The sequence below is a fragment of the Lissotriton vulgaris genome, chromosome 6, assembly GCF_964263255.1.
Source record: "Lissotriton vulgaris chromosome 6, aLisVul1.2, whole genome shotgun sequence".
NCBI classification, from domain to species: Eukaryota; Metazoa; Chordata; class Amphibia; order Caudata; family Salamandridae; genus Lissotriton; species Lissotriton vulgaris.
The window spans coordinates 1,004,077,852-1,004,103,363 of NC_141694.1; the positions used below are offsets into that span (position 1 = coordinate 1,004,077,852).

Below are 25,512 nucleotides of genomic sequence, written 5' to 3' on the forward strand. Positions count from 1 at the left end.
GGCCTGGTTTGTGCCAAGGCCGAATCAGCTAGTGAGGATCCAGTGGGACCCCTCTCAAAACCGTGGGGCACGAAGGCACTCCAGAGGGGCTGGGACACCCAAATATGAGGTGCATAGGACCTTAAAATTCTTTACGCCGGGCGGGTGTTGGTCTGGCTTCTAAAAAGTCAGTGAGGCACGCAGGAGACCCTGACTAAGGCTCCTCCGAATTGCTAGGCCTGAAATGAAGACGCTCCCACGCCTCCTTGGAAGACCTTGATGGGTGAGGTGAAGTCAATTACCTCTTCGACTTTTTTGATTTCCTATGCATGTGGGACTTACCAGACAACTTCGAGTGATACACAGATAGCTGGGGCGGCTTCGCGAATAATATCTGGACATTTGGAGTGACCGGGATCTGGAGCGTCAAGGAATTGTTTGATGTTGGGTGGTGAGGAGCTTGAGGGTTCGTTCCCCTCAGCGCCTTCTGGAGCACTGAGAAGCAGTCCTTACAGGTCTTGGAGTTGTGGTCCTGCTCCGAGCACCACCAGCACACCAAGTGGGGGTCCGTAACAGATATCTGTGACATGCACCATATGGTTTTAAATCAGCCGATTTCTTAGGTGACATCCTCACGGCAGATGAGAAAATTCCTCAAAAAGATTCAACAAAAAGTTGAAAAGGGGCAGTAAAAAATTACTAAGAGTAATTCTGACTGTATCAGCGCTATCTGACGCGGAATGTAAAGAACTGACAGCAGTGTGCCGGGGAGACTGTATAGGTACAGCACATGTCACTTCTGGCACGGACCAAGCCAACGCGGTGTCCTACGACCGCACCTACCAGAATCTGTGGCTAGAAGGCTATCAGATTTATTTTTTGCTTAATGAAAATTGACAGTGAAATTTGGGTGTTATCACATGAGGTTACATTTCACTATTGTTATGACAATGAGAAGATAAATGTCAAATATGTCTTAATATGTAAAATTATAGCATATTAAGAGCTTGTAATTTATTTTTCGAATCACTGTAGATACGGAAACAATCTGACATTCGCCTTTTTGTCTGCCAGGAGGACAATAGACTGGATAGTTACTTAGCTAAGAGTACAATCAGAAATGTCTACTTGAAAATTAAATTAACGGTCACCGCAAGTAGGTGTACTTGATACAGTGGCAGCTTTTTACTATCGGTTAGCTGTACTATGATGTTTTAGGATAAAAGAAAGAGGTTTTCTTAAAATAAATGAAGATAGGACACAACATTTTTTCACCCAGAATAGGTGGAAAGCCAGGGATGACAGTATAACAAAACAACAATATCAGTAGATCGAATAAAGCAAAAAAAAGAAATGTTCATTGTAAAAATAAAAAGTGTTTAAATTAGAGAAATATACTGGAATAAGATAATTAAATCTTGATTGCTTAAGTTGTACCAAGTATCCTATATTCTGATGAAAGCCATTCTTAAACTAGAAGAAAGCAGATACATCACAGACACTGACTTTTTATTGCAGTGGTGCAAACTAAGTTGAATGTAATGATGGGCTACTCTATGTAGGAAAAGGACCATCTGTCAGACAGTCTCCTTTAAACACACCAGGGTAGAGGAAGGCAGCAGCCTCTTACATACTTTCCATGAGAGCCATTGAGTATGGGAATTTGCTTGTGTGTTTCATTGTCAGACTCTAGATGGGATTCTGAGGTAGTCCATATCCTTCATGCCTAACAGAAAACATATGTTTTCCTCACATGAAGAAATGACAAGATCGGCACCTAGCCCATGTTGTTCAATTTCTACAGTCCCTAGAAATCTTGATGGAAGACTCCTACGTTGAGAACACCATTTATAAAAAAAATATTCTACAACAAGAATCTTTCACTTTAAAGCCTGCCTGTCAAAAAATGGAATCATGAATGGAAGAAAATGTTCTTAAACTGAACCCATAAAAAATCCTATCAACTGTTCACAAATACAGGAAGCATCACCAAATAATGGGCAGAAATCCTCTCTCCAACAGCTCAACAATTACCACCAGCTCTTCATTCTAGGTTTTCACACAGCAATGAAATTATACAACAAAATCTTCCAAACATCTAGCTTCATCTACCCAGGAAAGTAGGCCTTCATCAAACTTCAAGAAAGAAATTCTTGCAACAGTTAAATCGTCTATAGATCAAGAAACCTCTCTCCTTTCTCGTGTTTGGGAAGCCACATTACCAATTCTACAAATGTATGGTAGACTGACATTTGGGAGCACATTTCAACCATACGAACACTAAATAAAATAAAAAACTTGTACAGTTCCCACACAGCTGAATCAAACTTCAACTTGACAGCAAAACTGTGGAGGCTGTTCACAATTCCAATGAACAATATCTCACAGATGAATTAAAATATCAGGGGGGATCCTGAACTTTTTTCTTCTCATTCCTTCTCTGATGCCACTTTAAGGAAACTTAAAGATGAAGAAAAGCTTCCATTTATCCATTTAACAACATACAAGGATGTATACACAATCTGTATTCCCATTCAACAAGTAAGAGTACGGATTCACTTTGTGGAAATTTAGATTATCTATTAGCTATAGACAAATCCACCATTCAATTATTTAGGTACCAATTTTGAAAGGAACACATTATTGAGCTTCACATTAGTCAATTAAGAGCACTTACCTCTCTGGCACAGTGGCTCTAAAAATTCTTGCAAACCATTAGGTACGTTTCTGACAACATCACACGAGTAGCCATCTTCAGGCAAAAGAAAAGGCAGCTGTAAATCCGGATCTTCTTCCAGCTGGACATCTCTACCATCACTGCGAGCCAGTTCATCCGCAGTATTTTCTGCTACAGATACCACTCTTTCTATTAAGTCCTAGACAGGAAAAAATATCACATTTTGAGGCTTATCCTTTATTAAAAGTCATTGCTCTGTTCCCCTAGAACGGTTTGTCGTATTAAGTCTCTCAATCCCACATCAGATAGCCTGTGATGACTGTGTAACATTGTCCATTCAACTATTCTCTTCAAAATAGAGGCAAAAAGAAAGATACGATTTAAAAATGTGAGGAAATTGCATTTGAACGGGACATCCTCTTTGCACTGTTCTAGGCATTCAAGCAGCATTCTTTAATGAATGGTGTGATGGGCTATCTCAAATGAAATATATACCTTAGACAAATGCTAGTAGCTGGTTCAGTACATAACATGAGGGCTGGCCAGATAGATAATTATGTACTAATTAAGAAATAAAACACATAGCAGCCCTATAAGAACCTGATGTCAATGACAAAGGGCTTCTACAATACACAAGTATCATCTAACTCAGATATGCAAAAAAATTCAATCTATTTCCTCTGTGCTGGAAATATGATCAAGTTGGGCGTAGCTGTATACATATAAGGGCTAGTGAAATGTTTATTCAGGTTCACGATTGTGTGTGGATGCATATAAATCTAAACAATCACTGCTTTTTTCATCCTCCAAATAAATCTAGGTGGAGATTTTCTATGAGGTTACGCAACAGATTAATGGACAAGTTACTTGCCTTCGGTAATGCCTTATCTGGTAGAGACATGATCGAGCCGCAGATTCCTTGCCTCTGAATTTCCCAGGTGTCAGACTGGCTCCAGAAGATTTTTCTTCGGGCAATACATCTGCATGCCGGTATGTGGCGTTGGTCGACTCAGTGCGCCGTCTGTCATCTTCTGCGCCTTTGTGACGTCCGCGTCACCTATATAGGCACCACCTCAACACGCTGTCAGTTACTTTTCACGACTTTCCACGCGAGCAATGAAGTGCACTGATATTGGTGAGCTTCTAAAAAACTAGGGGCCAGATGTAGGTAGGCAAATACCGGTCGGTAACGGCCGAAATTCGGTAATTTCGGCCGTTACCGACCGGTATTTGTAAAATGAGATGTAGCGCCACCTAAGATACAGATTCGGTAATTTTACCGATTCTGTAAAATTACTGAATCTGTATTTTGCGATGTAGGTAGCACTGTAATCAGTGCTACAGGGCTTTAAGAATTCGTTATTTACCACCAACTAGAAGTTGGTGGTAAATAATGAAAAGCCTTGAAAAAGCATTTTTTTTTGCTTTTCAAACGCTGCCATGTTGCAGACATACATGCCCTTAGGGCATGTATGTCTGCAACATGTGCACCCATACACGATTGAGGGGTGCAACATGGTGTCAAAGTGACACCCTGCCACCCTTCAATGTTTCCCCCAATTCCCGAATCGGTATTCACCGATGCGGTAATTGAAACTCATTTCTATGGCCTACAGGCCCATAGGAATCAATGGCAATTACCGAATCGGTAAATACCGATTCGGTAATTTAAAAATAGAAATTACCTACATCCCATTTACCTACTCTTAAATACCGAATCGGTATGATTCGGTATTTAAGAGTAGGTAAATCGAGATTACCTACATCTGGCCCTAGGACCCTTAAAGGGATAAGCCCTGACCCTAGAAACCTGTCCACATTGCAGGGAGGATTGGTGGGTTGGTAAGTAATCTGCAGCAAGATTATGTTCATACCAGATATGGCATTACCGAAGGAAAGTAACTTGGTCATCTGATCTAGACATTTAGCAGCACATTCCTTACCTCTTAATGTATAGCCAAGCAAAACCATTCCAGAGAGGGGACTGCGTAAAAGTGTAGACAGGAAATTGGGCAGGACAGAGCAGCCAAAAAGGCTGTCCTTGTGGACTTGACTGCCCAGACATTAGTGCTTGGTAAACGTGAGTAGGGACACCTACATTGCTCCCTGACAAATGTCAAGGAGGCTGCCTTTTGGCCAGAGCATAGCAAATTTTGATGCAGAGGATGACCCATCGAGAGATAGTCCTATTCTGCACAGCATGACCTTTCTTCTTGCCAACATAGCCCACGAAGAGTTGATCGTCAACCCGGAACTCTTTAGTGCGGTCAAAGTAGAATGACGACGCTCTTTTTGGCTGCAAACTTCCCACTTCTTTAGAGGGGTGAGAAGGAGCGTAGAAAGTGGGCATGGGGACAGATTGCCCACATGGAATGGTGTTACCTCTTTTGGGAGGAAAGAGGCCCTTGTGTGAAACACCAATTTGTCAGGAAAAAGTTCAGGAAAGGAGGCCTGGATGATAAAGCTTGCAATTTGCTCACCCTCCTAGCAGATGTGATTGCCACTAAACAGGCTGTTTTGATGGTAAGCAGCCGGAGGGGGCAGTTGTGCAGAGGTTCGAATGGAGCACACAACAAGAAGGTAAGAACCAACTTAAAGTCCCAATGAGGCATAATGAAAGGGGAAAGTGGGAATATATGCTCAAGGCCTTTGCAAAATCTATTTACAATAGGAGATTTAAATAATGAGGGTTGGTCTGGCAGCCAGACAGGGCCAAAGGGTACCTTTGAGAGTGCCCAGTGCGTAGACCTGCAAGGCAAGGGTCAAAATAAAAAGCAAAATTTGAGAGAGGGAAGCAGAAAGAGAATAAATAGACCTTTCTGTACAAAATGTACAAATTTGTTCCACCAGCAGGCGTACCACGGTCTAGATGGAGGGCCACCTGGCCGCCAAAATAACATTGCAAACTTCGGGACAAGGCCGAATGCTATCAATTGCCACCACTCAATCTCCATGCAAGAAGGCGTAGAGTTGACAGGTTCAGGTGGAGGACCCTCTCCTGCGGTTGCGACAGAAGATCCTCCTGAAGGGGCAGCCTGATCGGCGGATCGATGCTCAATTGGATAAGTCCGGAGCCACAAGAATGACTTGTGCCCAGTCGCTGCTGTTCTTCTTGAGCACTCTGCACAGGAGTGGTATGGTCAGAAAGGCGTATAAAAGGCATGAGCTCCACTCAAAAAAGAAAAGTGTCTCTGAACGAGAGCTGCCTTGAAAACTGCAGCATGAAAAACTTCTGACATTGTGCGTGCTCTGCGGAGGCGAACAGATCTAACCAAGGCTTCCCCACTGGTGAAAGAGACCTTGTGCCACCTCGGGATGAAGATGCCATTCGTGATCTGCTAGGCATCGACTGCTGAGCTTGTCCACCCTGGCCTTCAAAGACCTGCCAGGAGTTGAACCACCAGGGATAAACCCTGCTGTTCCAACCCATGTCCGGAGACACAGGGCCCCTTGACAAAGGATCCACGACCCCACCATGTTTGTTACGGTACCACTGTTCGTGAACACTTGAACAAGTTTTTGTTTCATTGAAGCAAGAAAGGCTTTCAATACCAAGCAAATCGTTCGGAGCTCCAGCATGTTGTGTTGGAGTCAAAATTCCGCAGGGGACAAGTCCTCTGATCTCCAACTCTCCCAGATGGCTGCCCCATTCAAGGAGTGATGCATTGATCACTACTGTGTGTTGAGGTTGGGGAAGGGAGAGGGGTCTGCCAGTGACCCAATCACGGTTGGTCAGCCACCACTACAGGTCCTGTGCAGTTTCCTCCAGAGATCTGGAACTGCAAAGATTAGAAGCCCCCAGCTACTAATGTGAAGTTCACCTAGACAGGAAAATGCATACTGTTAAGTTTCTAGGGCAACTTCGATACATGTTCAAAAATACATAATGAAAATATATTCGAGAGAGCAGACCGTCACTCAATATACAAAAAAAATATGTTTTATTGAATATTCTCTACATAAAATATACCCTTTTTTAAAAATATTTTGACAGAGAAATCACCATCTCATTCTACATGCATACTGCATTCATATACCTACACATACAGATCACAGAAATAATGGACTTCTTTTAAACATTCTATACGTTTGGTTTGTAATGATTACAGATAGGTGATAGCACAGTATCCCAATGTTAATAACAAGATTACAATATTTATATATTCAATCGAGGAATGCACCAATGAGAAATGTGGCAGTTATTCATCTTTCTACACGCGTTTCGGCAGAGACCTGCCTTCTTCAGGAATGCCACTTGCCAAATATTTCTTTGTGAATAAAATTACATTGATTGACATGAGTGAGTTTCTCTTCTCACAGTAAGGGCTAGTAGCCTCAACCTAAACATAATTAAACTTTATAGTCTCCCCACGTTAAAAGACAGCTACGCAAAATGCCAGTCAACAGATGAAAAAGATATAGCCAACAGAGAAAAAGAGGAGGATAAGACCAAAGGCCTAATTCACCCCAAACCAAAATAGTGAAAGAGATAAGTGATAAGGCAGAAAACCAAACTTCCCCAAAAACCGAAGTGTGTGTGTATTTTGTCCTCAATGGACACAATGTGAATGCCTAAAAAGTGCCAGTGCCGCTAATGAATAATATAGTGCGATTTTGTACAAAGATTTCTATATGCGACCTGGTCCTATAATGACAAGTTAAACAGAAGTGTTAGAGTTGCTGGGATATGAAAATACGGGTTGTAGATGCTGGGGTATGACGCTGCGAGTGGTACAGAGTAATTTGCAAGGATCATGGAGTGCCTACCTGGATGAACGATGTTTATTAGGAGGCACGAGCTAAGTACCCAGTTTCTGAGTCTGCACTCTGCAGGGAGGAGGATAGACCTACAAGCAAGGGGAGGGCTTCATGTTGATGGATGTATTATGTGGAAGGTTGCAATTTGATACAAATTGCTAATTATAGATTGCACGTTAAGATTTGTACATAGATAGCAAAAATAGAGAAGCGCCTCAGATAAATCCCTCCGAGATCTGGACCATGTTGAAGAGCTGCCCGATGTTGCGCACACTGGAACTTCAAGTCCACTTCAGAGCCGGCATATGCAATCTGGCTCGAGTCCCTAGCAGGATGCAGGATGCAGGAAAGGAGGCCAGGAGGCCAGGAGGCCCAGCAGCCTCAGAGTCATTCTCACTGAAATCCAGGATAGAGGCTCAAACATCGGTATCACAGCCTGAATATCCTGGACTCGCTCCTCGGGGATTGGCCCGAAACTCTACTGGGCCAGAACAGCTCCAATGAAAGTGTCAGGTATGACTTCGGCATGTTGATAGTGAACCCCAGCGAATGCAGGAGGTTCTTCATAGCCAAGAGATGGGAGACAACAGACTGGGCCTAGCCGGTCTTAAACAGCCAGTTGTTGAGATAGGGGACGACTGGCACCCCTGATCTGCGCAGACTAGCTGCAACCACCGCCATCACCTTGGTGAATACCTGAGGGGGTGCAAGTAAGGCCAAAGGGGAGTACAGTAAACTGAAAGTGCTCATGGCCTACCGTAAACCGCTGGTAACGCCGATGAGCAGGCAGGACGAGAATGTGAAATTAGGCATCCTGCAAGTCCAACACTACCATCTAGTCTCCTGGGTCCAGGGCAAACAAGACCTGAGACAGAATGAGCATCTTGAACGTTTCCTTTTTGAGGATGTAGTTGAGGGCTCACAGATCTAGGATTGTCCTTTTTTTGAGATTAGAAAGTACCAGGAATAAAATCCACAGCCTACTTCTGGCACCGGAACAGTTTTTATAGTTCCTTTGGCCAGCAGAGCCATGACTTCGTCCTGAAGCAAAGTCAGGTGATCCTCCATCAGCCGCTCGGTAGTTGGTGGCAGGGCTAGTCTCGAAGGGGAAGGAGTAGCCCCTTCGGACTATCTGAAGAACTTACCTGTTGAAAGTGATGTTCTACTAGTGGTGGAGGGGATGACTGATCCTGCCACCAACTGTCTGCCCATGATCCGGAAGGGTCGGACTAGGAAGGTGTGGAGGCTGAGGTGGCAGAGTGTGAGCGTCTGACCTGACCTCTGGGAGCTCGACCCATGTGTACAGAACAAGCCGCCCACGCAGAGGTTGCTGAACTTGCACTGTCTTGTAGCTGAGGTATGGCTGATGTGGCTGAAAGCCCCTTCCGTAGCCACGAAAGGGGCGTGAGGCAGACAGAGGACGTGTGGCCACTGAGAGGACCAGGTACTTGGCCATAGCACGCAAGTCCTTAAAGCGCTCCAGTGCCATGTCTGCCTTGTCTCCGAAGAGACTGGTTTCATTAAAGGGCATGTCCATGAGAGAGGCCTAGACATCACCTGAAAAACCAGAAGATCTCAACCTGGTGTGGCGTCGAACAGCCACCGTCAATGAAATCGCACTGCCCAACGAGTCTGTCATGTCAAGATCACAATGCACCACAAACTTTGCTGCATCTCTCCCCTCTGACACTGCTTGTATCATGATGGCCCAGGCCTCCTCCGGGACCTGTGGCAGCACTTGTGGAATCGTTTGCCACAGGGAGTTGGAATCGTTTGCCACAGGGAGTGGTGTAGTGTAGTTCCTATTTTCCCAATAGGCCCTGCGCATTGGAATAACAAACAATAGTATGGACGTAGAAGTGCGGGTCTTCCAGGTCTCTACTAACTATGCTAAACTTAATTGGGTTTGTTACCAACTAGCTCAGAGGTCACTGGAAACTTTCTTGACTGAATAGGAAGTGATCAGCTTCCCTGGTACAAACAAGAAGGGATTCAGTTTTCCAACAACCGCATAAACATGACAACTTTGCTCCTTAGAATAAGAGTGAGTCGTGTGAAACAATAGACAGTTATTTTACTCAGTCAGTTGTGCAGATTACTTTTACCAAGGTGCAGAGAATAGAGAGACGGGCGTTTTCAATAAAAGGTATTATTTATTGAACAGTCTTTCTTCTCGTGCAAGAGAAATGAATTGCCACAATTGCAAGACTTGTTATTATAAAAAGTGTGTACAGTAAAATGAGGATTGCGAAATACTGTAAAAGCATTTATATGGTTTCTTAGCCATACAATTGTTTAAAATGAATAAAATATATACATTCATATATACATTTGACTAACGAACTCAACTGGTGCTTCTAACTACGCCTACCCCAGTGTACCTGACCTAAGCCTAATACTTGGGAGGGAGTAAGTAAGTAGCTTTAGTTAAGTTGGTTTTGCCAAGGTTTGCTTCAAGAATTCTCTCTAAGGGTTTAGTCAACACCATACCTCTGTAATAGAATGTTGGAGGTCTTGTATCTATTTCCAGGACTCGATATCCCAGTTACTCGCAAGAGTAGGCTGGAAACGCCGGAGCTGGATTTTCTCGGCAGGAGAAAAGACAGCGTCTCTCTCAGCGCGTCAAGGAGGAAGAGAGGCAGGTACCGTGGGCAGCTTGCATCTGCTGGGCTCTGCAAGGGACAGCTGATCTGCTCCTGTGTTCACCACACCATCGCTATCATCGATGTCGTTGAGGCAGCGTTTGCTTAAGGCAACGTTGGTAATATTTATACCTGAAAGGTGCCTTGTTTGACGTAAGTTTTTGGACATAAGACGTCAATAAAGATGTCACTAGGAAGTGATCGTCTCTCAGTGCTCATTAGAGTTCTATTACTAATCAAAACATAGCAAGCGGGGTTTTCCCAGGTTGCTGAGTTTTATCTTGTTGAAGAACTCGGAGTGTAATCTAGGAATCTTAGATAGTGGCTTCTGCTGTGTCATTTGCTCTAATGAGCTGCAGAGGAAGCTGCAGAGGAAGAGATTCTGAAATGTGTCTCTGATCGTGTTAGGCCAGAGACGAGTTTCTGAAATATCACTCTTGATCGTTTATGCCATTATAGGGGTGCAAATGGATTATAGCCGTATAGGGGCATAAGGTCACAGTATTGATCGGGGTCCTAGATTAGAACACGACACCCACTCCACGAATTTATGTCCATCAATTTACTAAAAACTATAGCAAAAGATGCATGTGTAACATTACCCACCCCAAAATACATATTTGCATTTGAAATGGCGTATTCGAAATACATGGATGTACTGTACGTCTTCAAGCATAGAAATCATTCAAAACTATAGCATATGTAATAAATGAACGATTTTGAGAAAAAATTACACATGAAATCTCTTAATACAGAAAAGAAATGCGAGATAATTTCATCACATATAAATGCATTGCTGTTAGAATTACCTAAAAATAGAAGCTTCTGTTCTTTATGAATAGGTCTACTTTAAGCAAAGAATTTTTGTGCCAGAAAAAGGTAAATATATATATATATTTTTTTTAAATGTTCAATTCAAAATAATTCTTGTTGAACGGGGGAATAGAGTTCCAACGCTTTTCAGCAGTTTTTGTTGATCAAAACTGAAGGCCGAATTCAGAGTTCATGGGAACGCTGTGTGTCGGAATACTTTTCAAAAATTGTTTCTGTTCAGGGGAGAACATCATATCAGACAGGCTCTCAAAGCATTGGTCTACAAAATCAGGTGACAGTTCGACCAAGTTCGATAGTGCTGTAACTTGGCAGGTGTGAGAGTGATTGCTATCATCAAAGTCTGGATCAGCAATGCTCACAGAAGGTCGTACCTGGGTGATGTTGCTTTTATTTCTCGCTCCACTATCACCACCTAGTCGTAGCACAGGAGTCTCAACGAATGCCGTCATCAGGATTGGTAGCCGCTGGGGACAACACAATGCGTGAGCCGTTATAGGACTTAGCAAAGTATCGATATCCATTGGTACTGCTGATGGAAGTGCAAGACAGGTGTTCAACGCGCACTCATCTCCGCATAGCATACATCGAAGCACAGGTAAGATGCAGGTCTGCCATATAGGTCTGAATGAAAGAAACCAGGTCATGTTCAGATCTCTCAGCCTGGCCAATCCAAGGACTCTAGTTATGCGGTCCCGGTAGCGTATTGCTAGGATCGTTTCTTCCATCCATGTAGGAGTTATATCTGAGTTTTGGCTTGCCATATCGGAGCAGGAGGGTCAAAAATAAAATACCTGCTACAAGTCCCAAAATCAGGGGTATGCCGCCAAAGACTGAATGGACAAAATTAGGAATGATTCCCAGAATTGCTTTGAATGGTGTTAACAGTCCCGAAAAAATCGTCTTAAATATGCCTGGGATGCCTGTGGCACTAGACATGTTAAGAATTTGGCTAAGCATTTCTGTGAAGTGCACGGGGCAATTTGTTGATAAAAGGTCATGAATCACTGATGTTGTCCTTGCAACTAGGAGATCATACGTCTCTTTTGATGACGTGATGGGCACTGTTGTCTGCAAAAGCACAGACTTCATTCTGCTTAAAGTATCAATTTGTGTAGAAGAGAAATTCAAACGAGGCCAAATGGGAGTCTCTGTGTCTCCAGGGCCGTTTGGAAACAATGCTTGCATACAGCATTTGACCATGGAAGTTACGCTTACGAGATATGCTTTCCCTGGCAAAAGGCCACAACAGCTGTGATCCGTTATTAGAATGTAACTCCCATTCGAGAGTTGCATAAAGAAAGGCTCTATCTGCGTTGCAGGTGTGACATGTTGGTGGCATGAAAGGTTGTTAGAATTTCCTTCACAGGCTCCGTGTAAATTAATACCCTGGCACAAAAGTATACCGCTTAGTGAAGGTTTGCAGTTTTCACCACTAAGAAATACATTTTTGTTGCGGTCACTATAGCATGTGTGTGTGTATGGTAATTTCCATGCTGATTTAATGTACCCTTTACCCAATCGTTCATACTGGCCAGTAGGTATGTATTCAAGGCAATTTTTAAATCGGAAAGTTGTTATCGGAATAGTGATAATTCCGTGTATTATCCATTCATGACAGGACTTTCTGACACTGTCAAAGGTAATCTCTCAAGTTTTTCGATGCTCAGGATTGTATAGTCTGCTCCTTTCTGCGCCAAGCTGATTTGTTTATCAGTAAGGTTAAAGATGGAAAACAATGACGTTGTGTTGATTAAACGCCAAGGCACATAGCCTGAACGAAGATTTTGCAGCGTCCAGCCTAACTGTACAATAGAACGCAATTGCGACTGGCCATGCTGTAACATTAGCAAGTCCTTGTCTATTATATCTATGGCAGATGATACAATACTGTCCAGTGAATATATTCTGGAGGACAGAGTCATTAACCCATTGTCCACAACAGAAAGTGATTTTTCCAATTAATACGATCAATTTCTCGTATTTTTTCAGCTGTTTCAATTTGTGTGACTTTCCAATCTTTGTTGTAAGCCGCATATATACTGGTCGCTATGAAACGTTTTTGACGCTGTTTGCGAGGTCCCATAATAAAATCGCGCAAATCAGCACCATCTTTAAGTAAAGATAAGTGTTGCTTAATTTCAGCCAGTGTGGATGATTCTAGCCATTCAAGGCACAGCTTCCCTACACTGTATGTTGTTACTATCCCTGGATGTTGTCTCTGGGAGTATCTAGGGTCTTGTCTGGTCATTGTTAACCCCTGTGTTTTATTCAGGAATCTATCTTGACAGTTGTTTGTGTCAGTAGGCCAGATTAACCACTTTTTCCAATCAGGATGTGTTCTGTTTAGATGTAAAATTTTAGATACGTCTATTTCAATATCTGTTGTTGCATTATCAGGTATTGGCTCTGGAATAGACGGTTTGTTAACGTCTTTAATCTTAGCTAGGCCAAGACAGGATGTTTGGTGAATTGTTTCATTTAAAAACATTATTTGCTCTGGGATCACGCAGGCTCGAAATAGTGCTTCTAGGCCTTGTACCTGCCACTCTTTTGTACCCCAGATGGTTTTTGTTTCAATGTTATTTCTCCAATAATCAAAACCAAATGTCATAATTTTTTCATAAAATGCTTCTGAATATATCAATTTAGTATTTGTCAGCATAGTTTTCAACCCTGTTTTATCTAACAGTTTGTAATAAAACGTTTCTGCATCACTGGTGTTAAACCCTGAGAAGTACTGAAATTTCTCATATAATGTTTTGGAACTGCTTTTAGGTGGAGTAGCACAATGTTCCCATTTGTTATATTTTAAGACATTTCTAGGTTGTGCAGATTTATGCAAGTAATGGTCACCGTAGTGTGAGAAGCAGTACATCTGCTCATAACTAAACGAACCTTGTAAATAATCATGTTCTGTAAATCTTGCTGACAACACTAAATCAGACATCATATTATTAATACTTTCAAAATCCCAATCATCTGAAAATTTACTTGGTTTTACAAAGTCACTTAAGGAAACCTTGAACTGGTGAGGATATTTCAGGATTTCGACCGGACCATAGATTTCATAGTCAGTTTTGTCCCATACTACCCCCCACCGGGTATTGGAATGGCTGTGACATTTACTGTTGACAGTTCTCTTTTCTTCATGTGGGATGATCTGTGTGGTTTTAGGACTAAGTTGATGTTCTGACTTGCTGTGTCCATTGAACTGTATTTTCCCTCAATGAATTTTCCCAGAAAAAGTACCATGATGAGCCAAAGCAGGAGGAAAAATACACCTAGACCACACCAGAACTATAACCATGGGGATATAAGGTAAATTTGCTTGAGTTGAGGAAAGAGTTCTGTTGCTTTTTCTTTAAAAGTCTTTGTTTCTGGCATCACTTCGGGGTTGCTTTGATCCTCAGAAAAGCTGTCGAAATTGATGAAGTAGCAAGAGGCAGTTCTGTCAATTGTTGGAATTGTTCTTTCCATTTGTCTTTCGGTAGCACATTCTGATGCCAACTCATTGTAGACTGGTGTTTCTTGACGAACTGTTTCAATCTGTGTTTCAAGAGGCACGAGTTCCATAGCATTATTGCGTAGTCCCTCTCTGTGCACTGCAGGCTTATCGAATGTGATTAGTCTTTCAGTTTGAACCTCTTGGATTGTTGCAAGTTTGGGTATTCTGTTGTTTCTCGGGAGTCCACTGGGCCTACTGTTGATTATAGGCCACATGCTTGTGGTTTTACCAGGTCGATTGATACAACTCTGTTCTCCTTTTTACCAGCAAGGGGCGGTAGTACTACTGATCTTGTTCCGTTGATTGCGAAGACAGGTACTGCTTTTCTGTAAGAAGGCCCAAATTCCTTCTTCACCGCTATTTTTTCTCTGACTAGATCCCCAATCTTTGGAATCCAGACAGGCCTTGCTGGGACTGGTGGTGCCTCGTCAGTGGTAGTTGGCTGTTGCTTTAACTTTATGTTGCTTAAGGATTTTCTTGCTTCATTCAAGTCCTGTAAAACAGCCAAATGGTCTTTGATGTCAAAGTCTTTATTCTTATCTTCTACCACTGATACCTGACTATCTAAGTCCTGAATGTGCATTCTATTTCCGAACAATAGTTCATATGGGCTGAAACCTTTTAGAGAATTTCTTGGCAAATTGTTAAGACTTAACTGGACACTTATTAAATGTTTGACCCACCCATCACCCGAACCTAATACCTTCGCTGTTATAGATTGCTTTATGTCCCGGTTTTTTCTTTCTACCACACTGTTCCCTTCGGGGTGTGACGGACAAGAATACCGCAAGCCAACGCCCATGCTGGCCATGGCCTCCTTATAAGCTCGAGAGCTGAAAGCAGGACCCTGGTCAGAATGGAACATGGTAATTGCGTATGTGCCGATAAAGACTCGCAGATCTTTTGTAACCGTTCTGGCGTCAGCCGAGCGCTGGGGCCACATTTTCTAAGTGGATTTAGCCTTAATGATATACAATGGGACGCGTTTCTCTTGTTTGATTGCGCGGATAGATCGCCTTATGCTTTCTATTAGGGTTTCTGACACTACAATGGCCGGTTCTCCACTGCGATCTCTGTTGCAGTCTTCACAGTTTTTTTGCAAATTCATGAATACCTACACTCATTTCCGGCCACCAGTACTCTGATTGCAATTCTCTCAGAGAGTCCCTGATTGTTTGGTGTCTCAGACCCAACCCCATATGTGCTTCCTGTAATAGGAATCTTCTCCTGTTCATGTTTGGAATTACCCTATCCCCCACTCCAGGGATTCGAGCAAAAGGAACGGAGTTTGCATCAATTACGTATGCATAATTGAGTGGATAGTTCACGGGTAGTGCTGCACAGTCGCCTTTTACGGACGTTTTTACTGCCAGCATGGTTTCCCCGTCTATGTATTTTTCTGAACGCTTTTTTGTGGCTACGGAAGCCGGTTTAGTTGCTTCCGCTGTGGCTGTATTAGCCAATGAATTCCCTGCAACGTGAACACCATCACGTTGATGACTCAGAGTGTGTATCACGTAGTCTTTTGTAGTTCTTTCTGTAAAAGAGCTACCTGGTTCCAAAGCATTTTATGCTTTATTCTGGCACCTGTGTCATCTTTGTAATCATTTTGAACCCAGCTCTGTAACTTGTTATTGTAAGAGTTGACGCAAAAATGCGAATCGCACACGATTAGTGTCGGGAATTCACGTTCTGCATTTTCAAGCGCCATCTTTAACCATCTGATTTCAGCTCTCTGAGCCGAACAGTTTCTAACTGATTCAGTTTTTGTTATTTTCGGTCTGAATTTACCGCACAGCCAGCGACCTTTAACAATCGCACAGGCTGCATCGTAGGATTTGTTCTCTACGTTGAAATGCTGTACAAATCTATCTGCATAGATTATACAGGCGTACTGTGGGAGAGGCAGAAGTTCGATTGGCAGAGGATATTCTTCTTCATATGTCAATTCATTCAGTTTTTCGAACTGCGGGGCGAAATAGTATTTCACATCTTCCGCTCCAAGAGAATCTACACACTGTATCCATTTCGGATCCAGTGACACTGTAGGCAGGTTTACTGGGCTGAATAGCGCCTCGAAGGCGGATTCCGCTGTGAGGATATTAATCCTTTTGCCATGTGCTAGTTCTCGCTCATTTGCTAATGCAGTTTCTACTGCTTTCACAGTATTTTCTGTTGGACTGAATGTTTTTTCTGCTTGTGTGTACAAGTGAGATTTAATTGTAATTGGTACCTTTTCTCCCCCATTAGAGGTTAGGTACGTGAATTCGCATCTTCCTGGGATGATTCGGATTACAAGATTGCATGTGTTGTCACGTGTATCTAATTTTGTTTTTGCTAACATGTCTGTTTGCAGTGATCTCAAAATTTCTGTGCGTTTTTGAGTCCAAGTGATTGGTTTAAAATCAGGTTTAATTAGTTCATAGAGAGGTTTAACCCTCTCCGCATAATTTAAAATGTAAGTTCTTCCGAAATTCAGGAAACCTAGAATCGATTGTAAATTCTTCAGCGTTTTCGGTGCTTGGAGTACAGCGCACTTCTCTAAGAAGTTGTCCGCTAGGCTTTTTCCTTCACTTGATAATTCGTATCCTAAAAATAATACTGTCAGATGGGCAATTCGAGACTTTTTAAAGTTGAATTTGTAACCCTCTGCTGCGAACCCAAGTATAATGGTGTTCACTCTTTTCAAGTGAGTCTCCAAGTCGTTGTCTGTGAGATAGATATCATCTACGTAAGATAATGCCTCATCATCATATATTTGTAGTAACTCTGTTACTCTGGCTGAAAATAGTCCTGGGCTGTTCTTGAATCCCTGTGGGAGCCTACTGAAATTTTTCTGAGACCCCATTACTGAGAAAGCGGTCAAGTATCTGCTTTCTGGTGCAATATTTTGACAAAAGAAACCATTAGATATGTCTAATGTCGTTTTATATTTTTTCCGAACTATGTTATTCATTAGTGCAGCACTATGCGAATTTTGTACTGCAAATGTTTTGCGACATGCATTAAGATGTCTGTAATCCAAAACTAGATGATATGAATTGTCTGGCTTGGAGACAGGAAACAAAGGATTGTTCATTTGAGAGGTGCATGTTTCAATCACCCCCTGGTATTCAAGTTGATCTAAAATCTCCCTGATTTGTTTTTTAGCTTCTTGCTTAATGGGATACTGCCTTTGTGCAGTCGGTTGACTTTTCAACTGGATTTTGTGAGGAGGAGAGTCCTCATCCCATCCTACATGATTTTTATATAATGCTGGTGCCTGGGCTACTGCCCATTTCCTTGCATAAGTATATTTTTTGTGAATCGGAATGTGATTCAAGAAGGCAGGCATAATCATTTCTTCGCCACGCGGGCACTCCCTGACAAACTCTGGGGGGCCAATCCTTTTCAGCTAACAGAATGTCATAGCCTTTTGAGAGTTTATCCCAAAATAGACCCTTTATTTTCCTAGTCTTATCACCCTCTATATGCAGTGTTATTTCGTATAACTTATGGGGCTCGCTAACTCTGGTGTCGCCAGTTTCTACTTGAATGTATTCATTCGTGTCCACTGTCTCCAGATGACTCATCAGGATCTTGCGAGCTATGGTGATTTCTGCTGCACTGTCTAGCATTGTCTGTGCCCACTCCCCGTTTTTCAACTGTGTCCTCAGTATTCTCGGCATGTTCGATTACTCTAATACTGGGCACCTTCTTTCTGGGAAATTGAGATTTTTTACTTTGAGCAGGTTCCTTGTCTTTGGACTTGGTGTGCTCTCCTGGGTCTGACCGTCCTCTTCTTTCCGATTTCTGCGAAAAAGATCGAGAGGGACGTGTATCAATACTTTGATATCTATCAGGCTTCTTCAAATGATCCCTATTTCTAAGGTTATATCTTTTCTCAGAAGGCTCCCTCTGGGGAGACTGGTGTTCTCGAGTCGGAGTTCTTTCCCTCCGTCGAGGAGACCTTCCTCTGGACTGGAAAACTTTTTCTTTGGAAGTGGATTGTTTATTTCCATCCCAGCTCTTTTTAGGAGTGTTTTGATTATTTTTAATAAATAATTTTTCAGGATTTTCGAGCAGTTGGGGCTTTACTGGTTTTCCACCCAAGCTGTCTCTACCTAGTTCTTCATAACATTTTTCTATAATTCTGGCAAGCTCAATTGGTTGATCTGTTATATCTGTTTCCTTCAACCTCTGGCGGATCGTTTTATCCTCCATTGCCAATTGAACTAACTCTCTATATGCCTTTGTTAATTCTCTTATTTTAACTAAGAGTTCTTCGCTTGACATTTTATCAATGTCTGGATGTGGTGTGTAGCTGGCTAGAACCGGCCACGTTGCCCCTGGTCTACCTAGTGGACCGAGCCTGGTAATATGATCATTATGTTTTAGGGCGCCTTTAAACCAGAGCAGGTGCTCTTGGTATTTTAATGGGATTTCAATCTCCTCGAAAGGAGCGTACTCTTCCGGTGGATCCCCTATTTTGTAATAGTGGAACTCGTGTGTTGCGGTGTTTGCCGCTGGAAATTTTATCCAAGAATAGAATACCTCTGTCTGCCGATATTTGTGTGCCTCTATCACGAAGACGACTGTGCCACCTTGTGTGGTCAGTCCATTTTCTATAAGTTTTGACGTTATAGATTTTCTTATATGTGCCGGGATGATTATCGCACCCAGTTCAGTAGTCCCTGTATTATCGGGACCCTGCTGAGTCGCATTTACTGCGGCATCATCGTCTGACATTTTATAAATGCAGGTTTTTGCAGAGCAGGTCTCCGAGGAGACAAAGATTAGGTGCACAATATTTTGGAGCACTGTATCCTTCAACGTTGAATAAACCAGAGCTTTACATAGGAATCTCTTCCTACTAAGTTCGGGCGGATTTTAACCTTTCACCCACTCCAGACGTCTATTGGAGTATTTACGGTAGAAAGGGGTCTGTGTGAAAAATGCACGACTTAGTTACTCTAACATCTTGCGTTAGTTTTATCGCCTTGCCCCACATTGGGCGCCATGTAGTGTAGTTCCTATTTTCCCAATAGGCCCTGCGCATTGGAATAACAAAAACAATAGTATGGACGTAGAAGTGCGGGTCTTCCAGGTCTCTACTGACTATGCTAAACTTAATTGGGTTTGTTACCAACTAGCTCAGAGGTCACTGGAAACTTTCTTGACTGAATAGGAAGTGATCAGCTTCCCTGGTACAGACAAGAAGGGATTCAGTTTTCCAACAACCACATAAACATGACAACTTTGCTCCTTAGAATAAGAGTCAATCTCTAGAGTTGTGTGAAACAATAGACAGTTATTTTACTCAGTCAGTTGTGCAAATTACTTTCACCAAGGTGCAGAGAATAGAGAGACGGGCGTTTTCAATAAAAGGTATTATTTATTGAACAGTCTTTCTTCTCGTGCAAGAGAAATGAATTGCCACAATTGCAAGACTTGTTATTATAAAAAGTGCGTACAGTAAAATGAGGATTGCGAAATAATACTGTAAAAGCATTGATATGGTTTCTTAGCCATACAATGGTTTAAAATGAATAAAATATATACATTCATATATACATTTGACTAACGTACTCAACTGGTGTTTCTAACTACGCCTACCCCAGTGTACCTGACCTAAGCCTAATACTTGGGAGGGAGTAAGTAAGTAGCTTTAGTTAAGTTGGTTTTGCCAAGGTTTGCTTCAAGAATTCTCTCTAAGGGTTTAGTCAACACCATACCTCTGTAATAGAATGTTGGAGGTCTTGTATCTCCTTCCAGGACTCGATATCCCAGTTACTCGCAAGAGTAGGCTGGAAACGCCGGAGATGGATTTTCTCGGCAGGAGAAAAGACAGCGTCTCTCTCCGCGCGTCAAGTAGGAGGAGGGGCAGCGTCCGTGGGCAGCTTGCATCTGCTGGGCTCTGCAAGGGACAGCTGATCTGCTCCTGTGTTCACCACACCATCGCTATCATCGATGTCGTTGAGGCAGCGTTTGCTTAAAGGCAACGTTGGTAATATTTATACCTGAAAGGTGCCTTGTTTGAAGTACGTTTTTGGATATAAGACGTTAATAAATATGTCACTAGGAAGTGATCGTCTCTCAGTGCTCATTAGAGTTCTATTACTAATCAAAACATAGCAAGCGGGGTTTTCCCAGGTTGCTGAGTTTTATCTTGTTGAAGAACTCGGAGTGTAATCTAGGAATCTTAGATAGTGGCTTCTGCTGTGTCATTTGCTCTAATGAGCTGCAGAGGAAGAGATTATGAAATGTGGCTCTGATCGTGTTAGGCCAGAGACGAGTTTCTGAAATATCACTCTTGATCGTTTATGCCATTATAGGGGTACAAATGGATTATAGCCGTATTGGGGCATAAGGTCACAGTATTGATCGGGGTCCTAGATTAGAACACGACAGTGGGAGTAACGGCCCAACAGGCATGCAGTGTTTGGGAGTTTGCGATTGCAAGGCTCCCATTGATTTATCTGTGTCTTTCTTCATCTTTTCAAGTGATGAATCTACATTGGGTCCAAATAAGTGTTCCTGATCGAATGGCTAGTTTAAGATGGAACGTCTGTACTTCAGGTTTAAAACCTGAAATGCGTAGCCAAGCATGTCTAAGCAGAAGTACACTTCTGTTGACTGTTCTGGAGGCGGTATCTGCTACGTCCAGAGCGCAACGAATGGAGGTGTTAGCGATGATTATTCCCTCCTGTATGAGGTCATTGGCCCTGTTTTTATATTTGTTTGGGAGGTGCTGCAATAGGGTCTCTAGTTCATAGTACTGTGCCCTATCAAATCTGGCTAACAGAGCTTGAGTGTTGACGATACGCCATATGTTAGCTGCTTGGGGCACTGTTCTTTTGCCAGAGCAATCCAAGTGTTTTGACTCTTTATCGTGGGTGGAGCATCCCCTGATGTCTGAGAGTTGGCCCTTTTCCTAGTATTGGATACTAGGGAATCTAAAGATACAGGGCTCTTAATGTAAGCTGGGTCCGCAGGGGCAGCTTTGTACTTTTTCTCGATACTGGGGTTAATATCTCTAGCCCTCACAGGATCTTTAACAACTTCAGGTGCATGCTTGATGACCTCTTTAGGTGATGGCTTGGCAGTTCGGGCTGGACTGTTCCAATGAGGCACAGGGTCAGACTGATTTGCATATGGCCATGTCTGAACTGGGGTGGCAGAGTGGGCTAAAGAATGGTGATGGATTAAACCCAGATCTGTTGACTGGGTGTTAATGTTTGATTGGTTCAGATGCTCCGTCCATCACCACCCCCTTTTGTACCGCTTTGTTCGCCATAAGTTGGCAGGGTATGCTCAGACGTGAGTCCCTTGCTCACTTTGCCACTGGATTCAAGCAAGCCTGGCTGAAGACGGCTGTAATGCCAGAAACCGGTCTTAGGAAGCTTGTTTCCGGTCCAGGGAAGGTATGGCTTGGCAGTTCGGGCTGGACTGTTTCCCGTGAGGCACATGGTCAGACTGATTTTCATATGTCTGAATGAATATGCTACTTACCAGTATGCATCTGTTCTTGGCTTGTAGGGCAGAGATGGAGTGTAAAACAGTGAGTGATGTCCATGCTAAATAGTAATTCTGAATGCTACAGCTGCTACAGGCGCCGGGGAGGAGGACGGGCGATATGAATGTCAGCAGCCCTACATGCCAAGAACAGATGCATACTGGTAAGTAGCATATTCAGTTCGAGGCATGTGGGCTGCTGAATTCATATCTGTGCATAGGTTATATAGCAGTCCTTCTCGTTAGCGGCAGCCGCCCGTGCCAGCTGCAGCAGTCTGAAACAGAGTTTTGAGAACAGCCTGTCCTACAGCTGCCTGCTGTTTTGAATGTACATCTACGCAGTAGTGTTTTGTAAATGTATGTGTAGTGGACCATGTGGCTGCTTTACATATCTCTTCTAAATGAATATTCCCCAGGAAAGCCATGGAGGCTCCTAACTTACGTGTGGAGTGTGCTTTTGGAGGAATGGTTAGTGTGCGTTTAGCCTTTGCGTAGCAAATCTGTATACACTTAACTATCCATCTGGCTATTCCTGCTTTGGAAATGGGGTTGCCTTTGTGCTGTGGAGAAAAGGCAACAAACAGTTGTTTTGTTTTCCTGAAATCCCGAGTTCTGTCTATATAGTACATAAGAGCTCTTTTGACATCTAATGTATGCAGAGATCGCTCTGCGACATTTTCTGGATTAGGAAAGAAAACAGGCAGTTCTATGGTCTTGTTCATGTGGAACTGCGAAATCACCTTAGGCATGAATGTAGGGTTGGTGCGTAGTACAACCCTATTTGCGTGGACCTGTATGAACGGCTCTTGAATGGTTAGGGCCTGGAGTTCACTAACTCTTCTTAGTGAGGTAATGGCTACTAGGAAAGCAACTTTCCAGGTCAGAAATTGAATCTCACAAGAGTGTAGAGGTTCAAAAGGTGGTCCCATCAGTCTGGTGAGAACCACATTTAGATTCCAGACTGGTGAAGGTGGGTGTCTGGGAGGGATTACTCGTTTTGAGTCCCTCCAGAAAAGCTTTAATGGCAGGCACTCTGAATAGTGAGAGGTGCTGCCTGTTTTGAAGATAAGCTGCTATTGCGGATAAATGTATACGAATGGAGCTGTACGCTAGATTACATCTATATAAGTGCAACAAATAACAGATAATGTTTTGAATAGATGCATCCAGTGGGTTAATGTCATTATTGTTACAATAAATGACAAACCTCTTCCATTTAGCCGCATAACATGCTCTAGTTGTGGGTCTTCTTGCCTCCTTGATGATGTTCATGCATTCTGGTGGCAAGTTGAGGTAGCCAAATTCTAAGACTTCAGGAGCCAGATAACCAGGTTGAGCTGTTGCGGATCTGGGTGCTGAATTTCGCCATGGCTCTGCGTTAAAAGTCTGGCTGTTAGCCGCAGTCTTTGATGCGGTACCACGGAAAGTTCTACTAGCGTGGTGTACCATGGCTGGCGTGCCCACGTTGGAGCAACTAGGATGAGTGTCATCGTGTTTTGCTTCAGCTTGCCTTCCACCAGCGGTATTAGAGGTGCTGGGGGAAAAGCGTACGCAAATCTGCCTGACCAGTTCATCCATATCGCATTGCCCTGTGACTGCGGATGTGGGAACCTGGCGGCGAAGCTCCGGCATTTTGCGTTTTCCCTTGTGGCGAATAGGTCTATCTCTGGATGACCCCACTGCTGGAAGTACGGTTGGAGTACCGATGGATGCATCTCCCACTCGTGCATTTGGTGACTGTGTCTGCTGAGCAGATCCGCCATCTGGTTGTCCTTGCCCGGGAGGTGTTCCGCCATGAGGAAGATGTTCCTCTGAATGGCCCACTACCACATGCTCTGAGCCAGATGAGACAACTGTGAAGAGTGTGTACCTCCCTGCTTCTGTGTGTAGTACATGGCAGTCATGTTGTCCGTCCGGATCAACACGACTTTGTTGCACAAGTGTACTTTGAAAGCCTTTATTGCCATGAAGATTGCCATCAATTCTAGAAGATTGATGTGCATCTTCTTTTGCTGTGCTGTCCATAGTCTCTGCACTGTGTAGTGGAGTACATGAGCTCCCCATCCCTGGAGAGACGCGTCCGTCGTCAGTATAATCTGTGGCACAGGTTCTTGGAATGGTCGGCCCTTGCAAAGGTTTTGTGGGTTCCACCAATGCAAAGAGTTGTATGCCCGACCGCTCACCAACACTAGATCTTTCAATTGTCCTTGAGCTTGATTCCACTGCAGTGCTAAGCACTCATGAAGCGGACGCATATGTAGTCTCGCGTGCGGGACTATGAAGATGCAGGAGGTCATCATGCCTATCAACTGCATGAACACTTTTGCTGGAAGCGAGTGTTGAGGTCTGAATTTTTGTATCAGCAATTGCATGCGGTTTATTCTCGCAGAATTTGGCTGAGCTTTGGCTGCCAGAGTGTTTATTGTCGCGCCCAGGTACTGTCGCACGTGGGCGGGTTGATGATGTGACTTTGGATAATTTAGCGAGAATCCCAGATTGTGAAGGAGATGAATGGTGTGGGACATGTGGCTGGCACACTGCTGGGCCGTCTTTGCTTGAATAAGCCAGTCGTCCAGATAAGGGTAGACATGTATGTGCTGTCTCCATAGGTGTGCTGCTACTGTCGCCAGGCACTTTGTGAACACCCTGGGTGCCGTTGTTACTCCGAAAGGGAGGACTTTGAACTGATAATGTTGATTTTGAATAGTAAACCTGAGATACTGTCTGTGTGATGGGTGTATGGGTATATAGAAATACGCATCTTTTAGATCCAGTGTTGCGAGGAAGTCTCCCTGACTGAGTAACGGCAGAACCTGTTGTAGGGTGAGCATATGAAAATGCTCTGACAGAATGTATCTGTTCAGAGGCCTGAGGTCTAGTAAAGGTATGAGAGACCCGTCATTTTTGGGTATTAAAAAATACAGAGAGTACACCCCTGAGCCTTGGTCTTCTACAGGCACGAGCTCTATGGCTCCTTTTTGCAGCATGCCGACGACCTCCTGCTGCAATAAGTGTAAGTGCTCTGCGGACATAGGACGGTGTCTTGGTGGTATGTTGGGTGGAGTGGATGTTAATTCCAGACAATACCCGTACTGGACAATGTCTCTCACCCACATGTCTGTGGTGATGGATTTCCAGACCGGCAGGAACTGTTGTAGTCTCCCCCCGACAGGTGTTATATGGTCGGGGGCAGTGACAGGGCGTCACTGTTTGTTATTGGCAGAGGATCTGGAACTGTTGTTTCCTCTTCCTCTGCCCTTGATGTTCTTTCCACGATATCCACCCCTGTTGTTTTTATTGTAGGTGGATTGTGAATTTCCTTTATTGTACTGTGTCTGCTGTGTGGACTGGCCTCTTGAAGGTCCTCTACGATTGGAGCGACGAAAGGAGCCACCCCGAAACTGCTGGGACTGCAGAGCCCCCATAGATTTTGCAGTCTCTGTGTCTTTTTTAATTTTTTCAAGGGTGATGTCAACATCAGGTCCAAATAAGTAGTCCGGGTTAACTGGCTGATTGAGGATAGATGTTTGTATTTCTGGTTTGAATCCCGAGATTCTTAACCAGGCATGTCTCCTTAACATGACGCTAGTGTTAATGACCCTGGCTACAGTGTCAGCTGCGTC

At 43.4% G+C, this 25,512-nt stretch overlaps 1 protein-coding gene across 18 annotated transcripts in view; it reads right to left on the reverse strand.

The window, feature by feature from the left end:
- AFDN (afadin, adherens junction formation factor) overlaps window positions 1-25,512 on the reverse strand; it is a 2,152,715-nt gene that overhangs the window by 989,030 nt on the left and 1,138,173 nt on the right. For all 18 annotated transcript variants that reach the window (XM_086927064.1, XM_086927054.1, XM_086927053.1 and 15 more), the window contains one exon: window positions 2,657-2,855. In XM_086927064.1, the coding sequence (XP_086783190.1) occupies window positions 2,657-2,855 (199 nt within the window). The remainder of the gene's footprint in view (window positions 1-2,656; window positions 2,856-25,512) is intronic.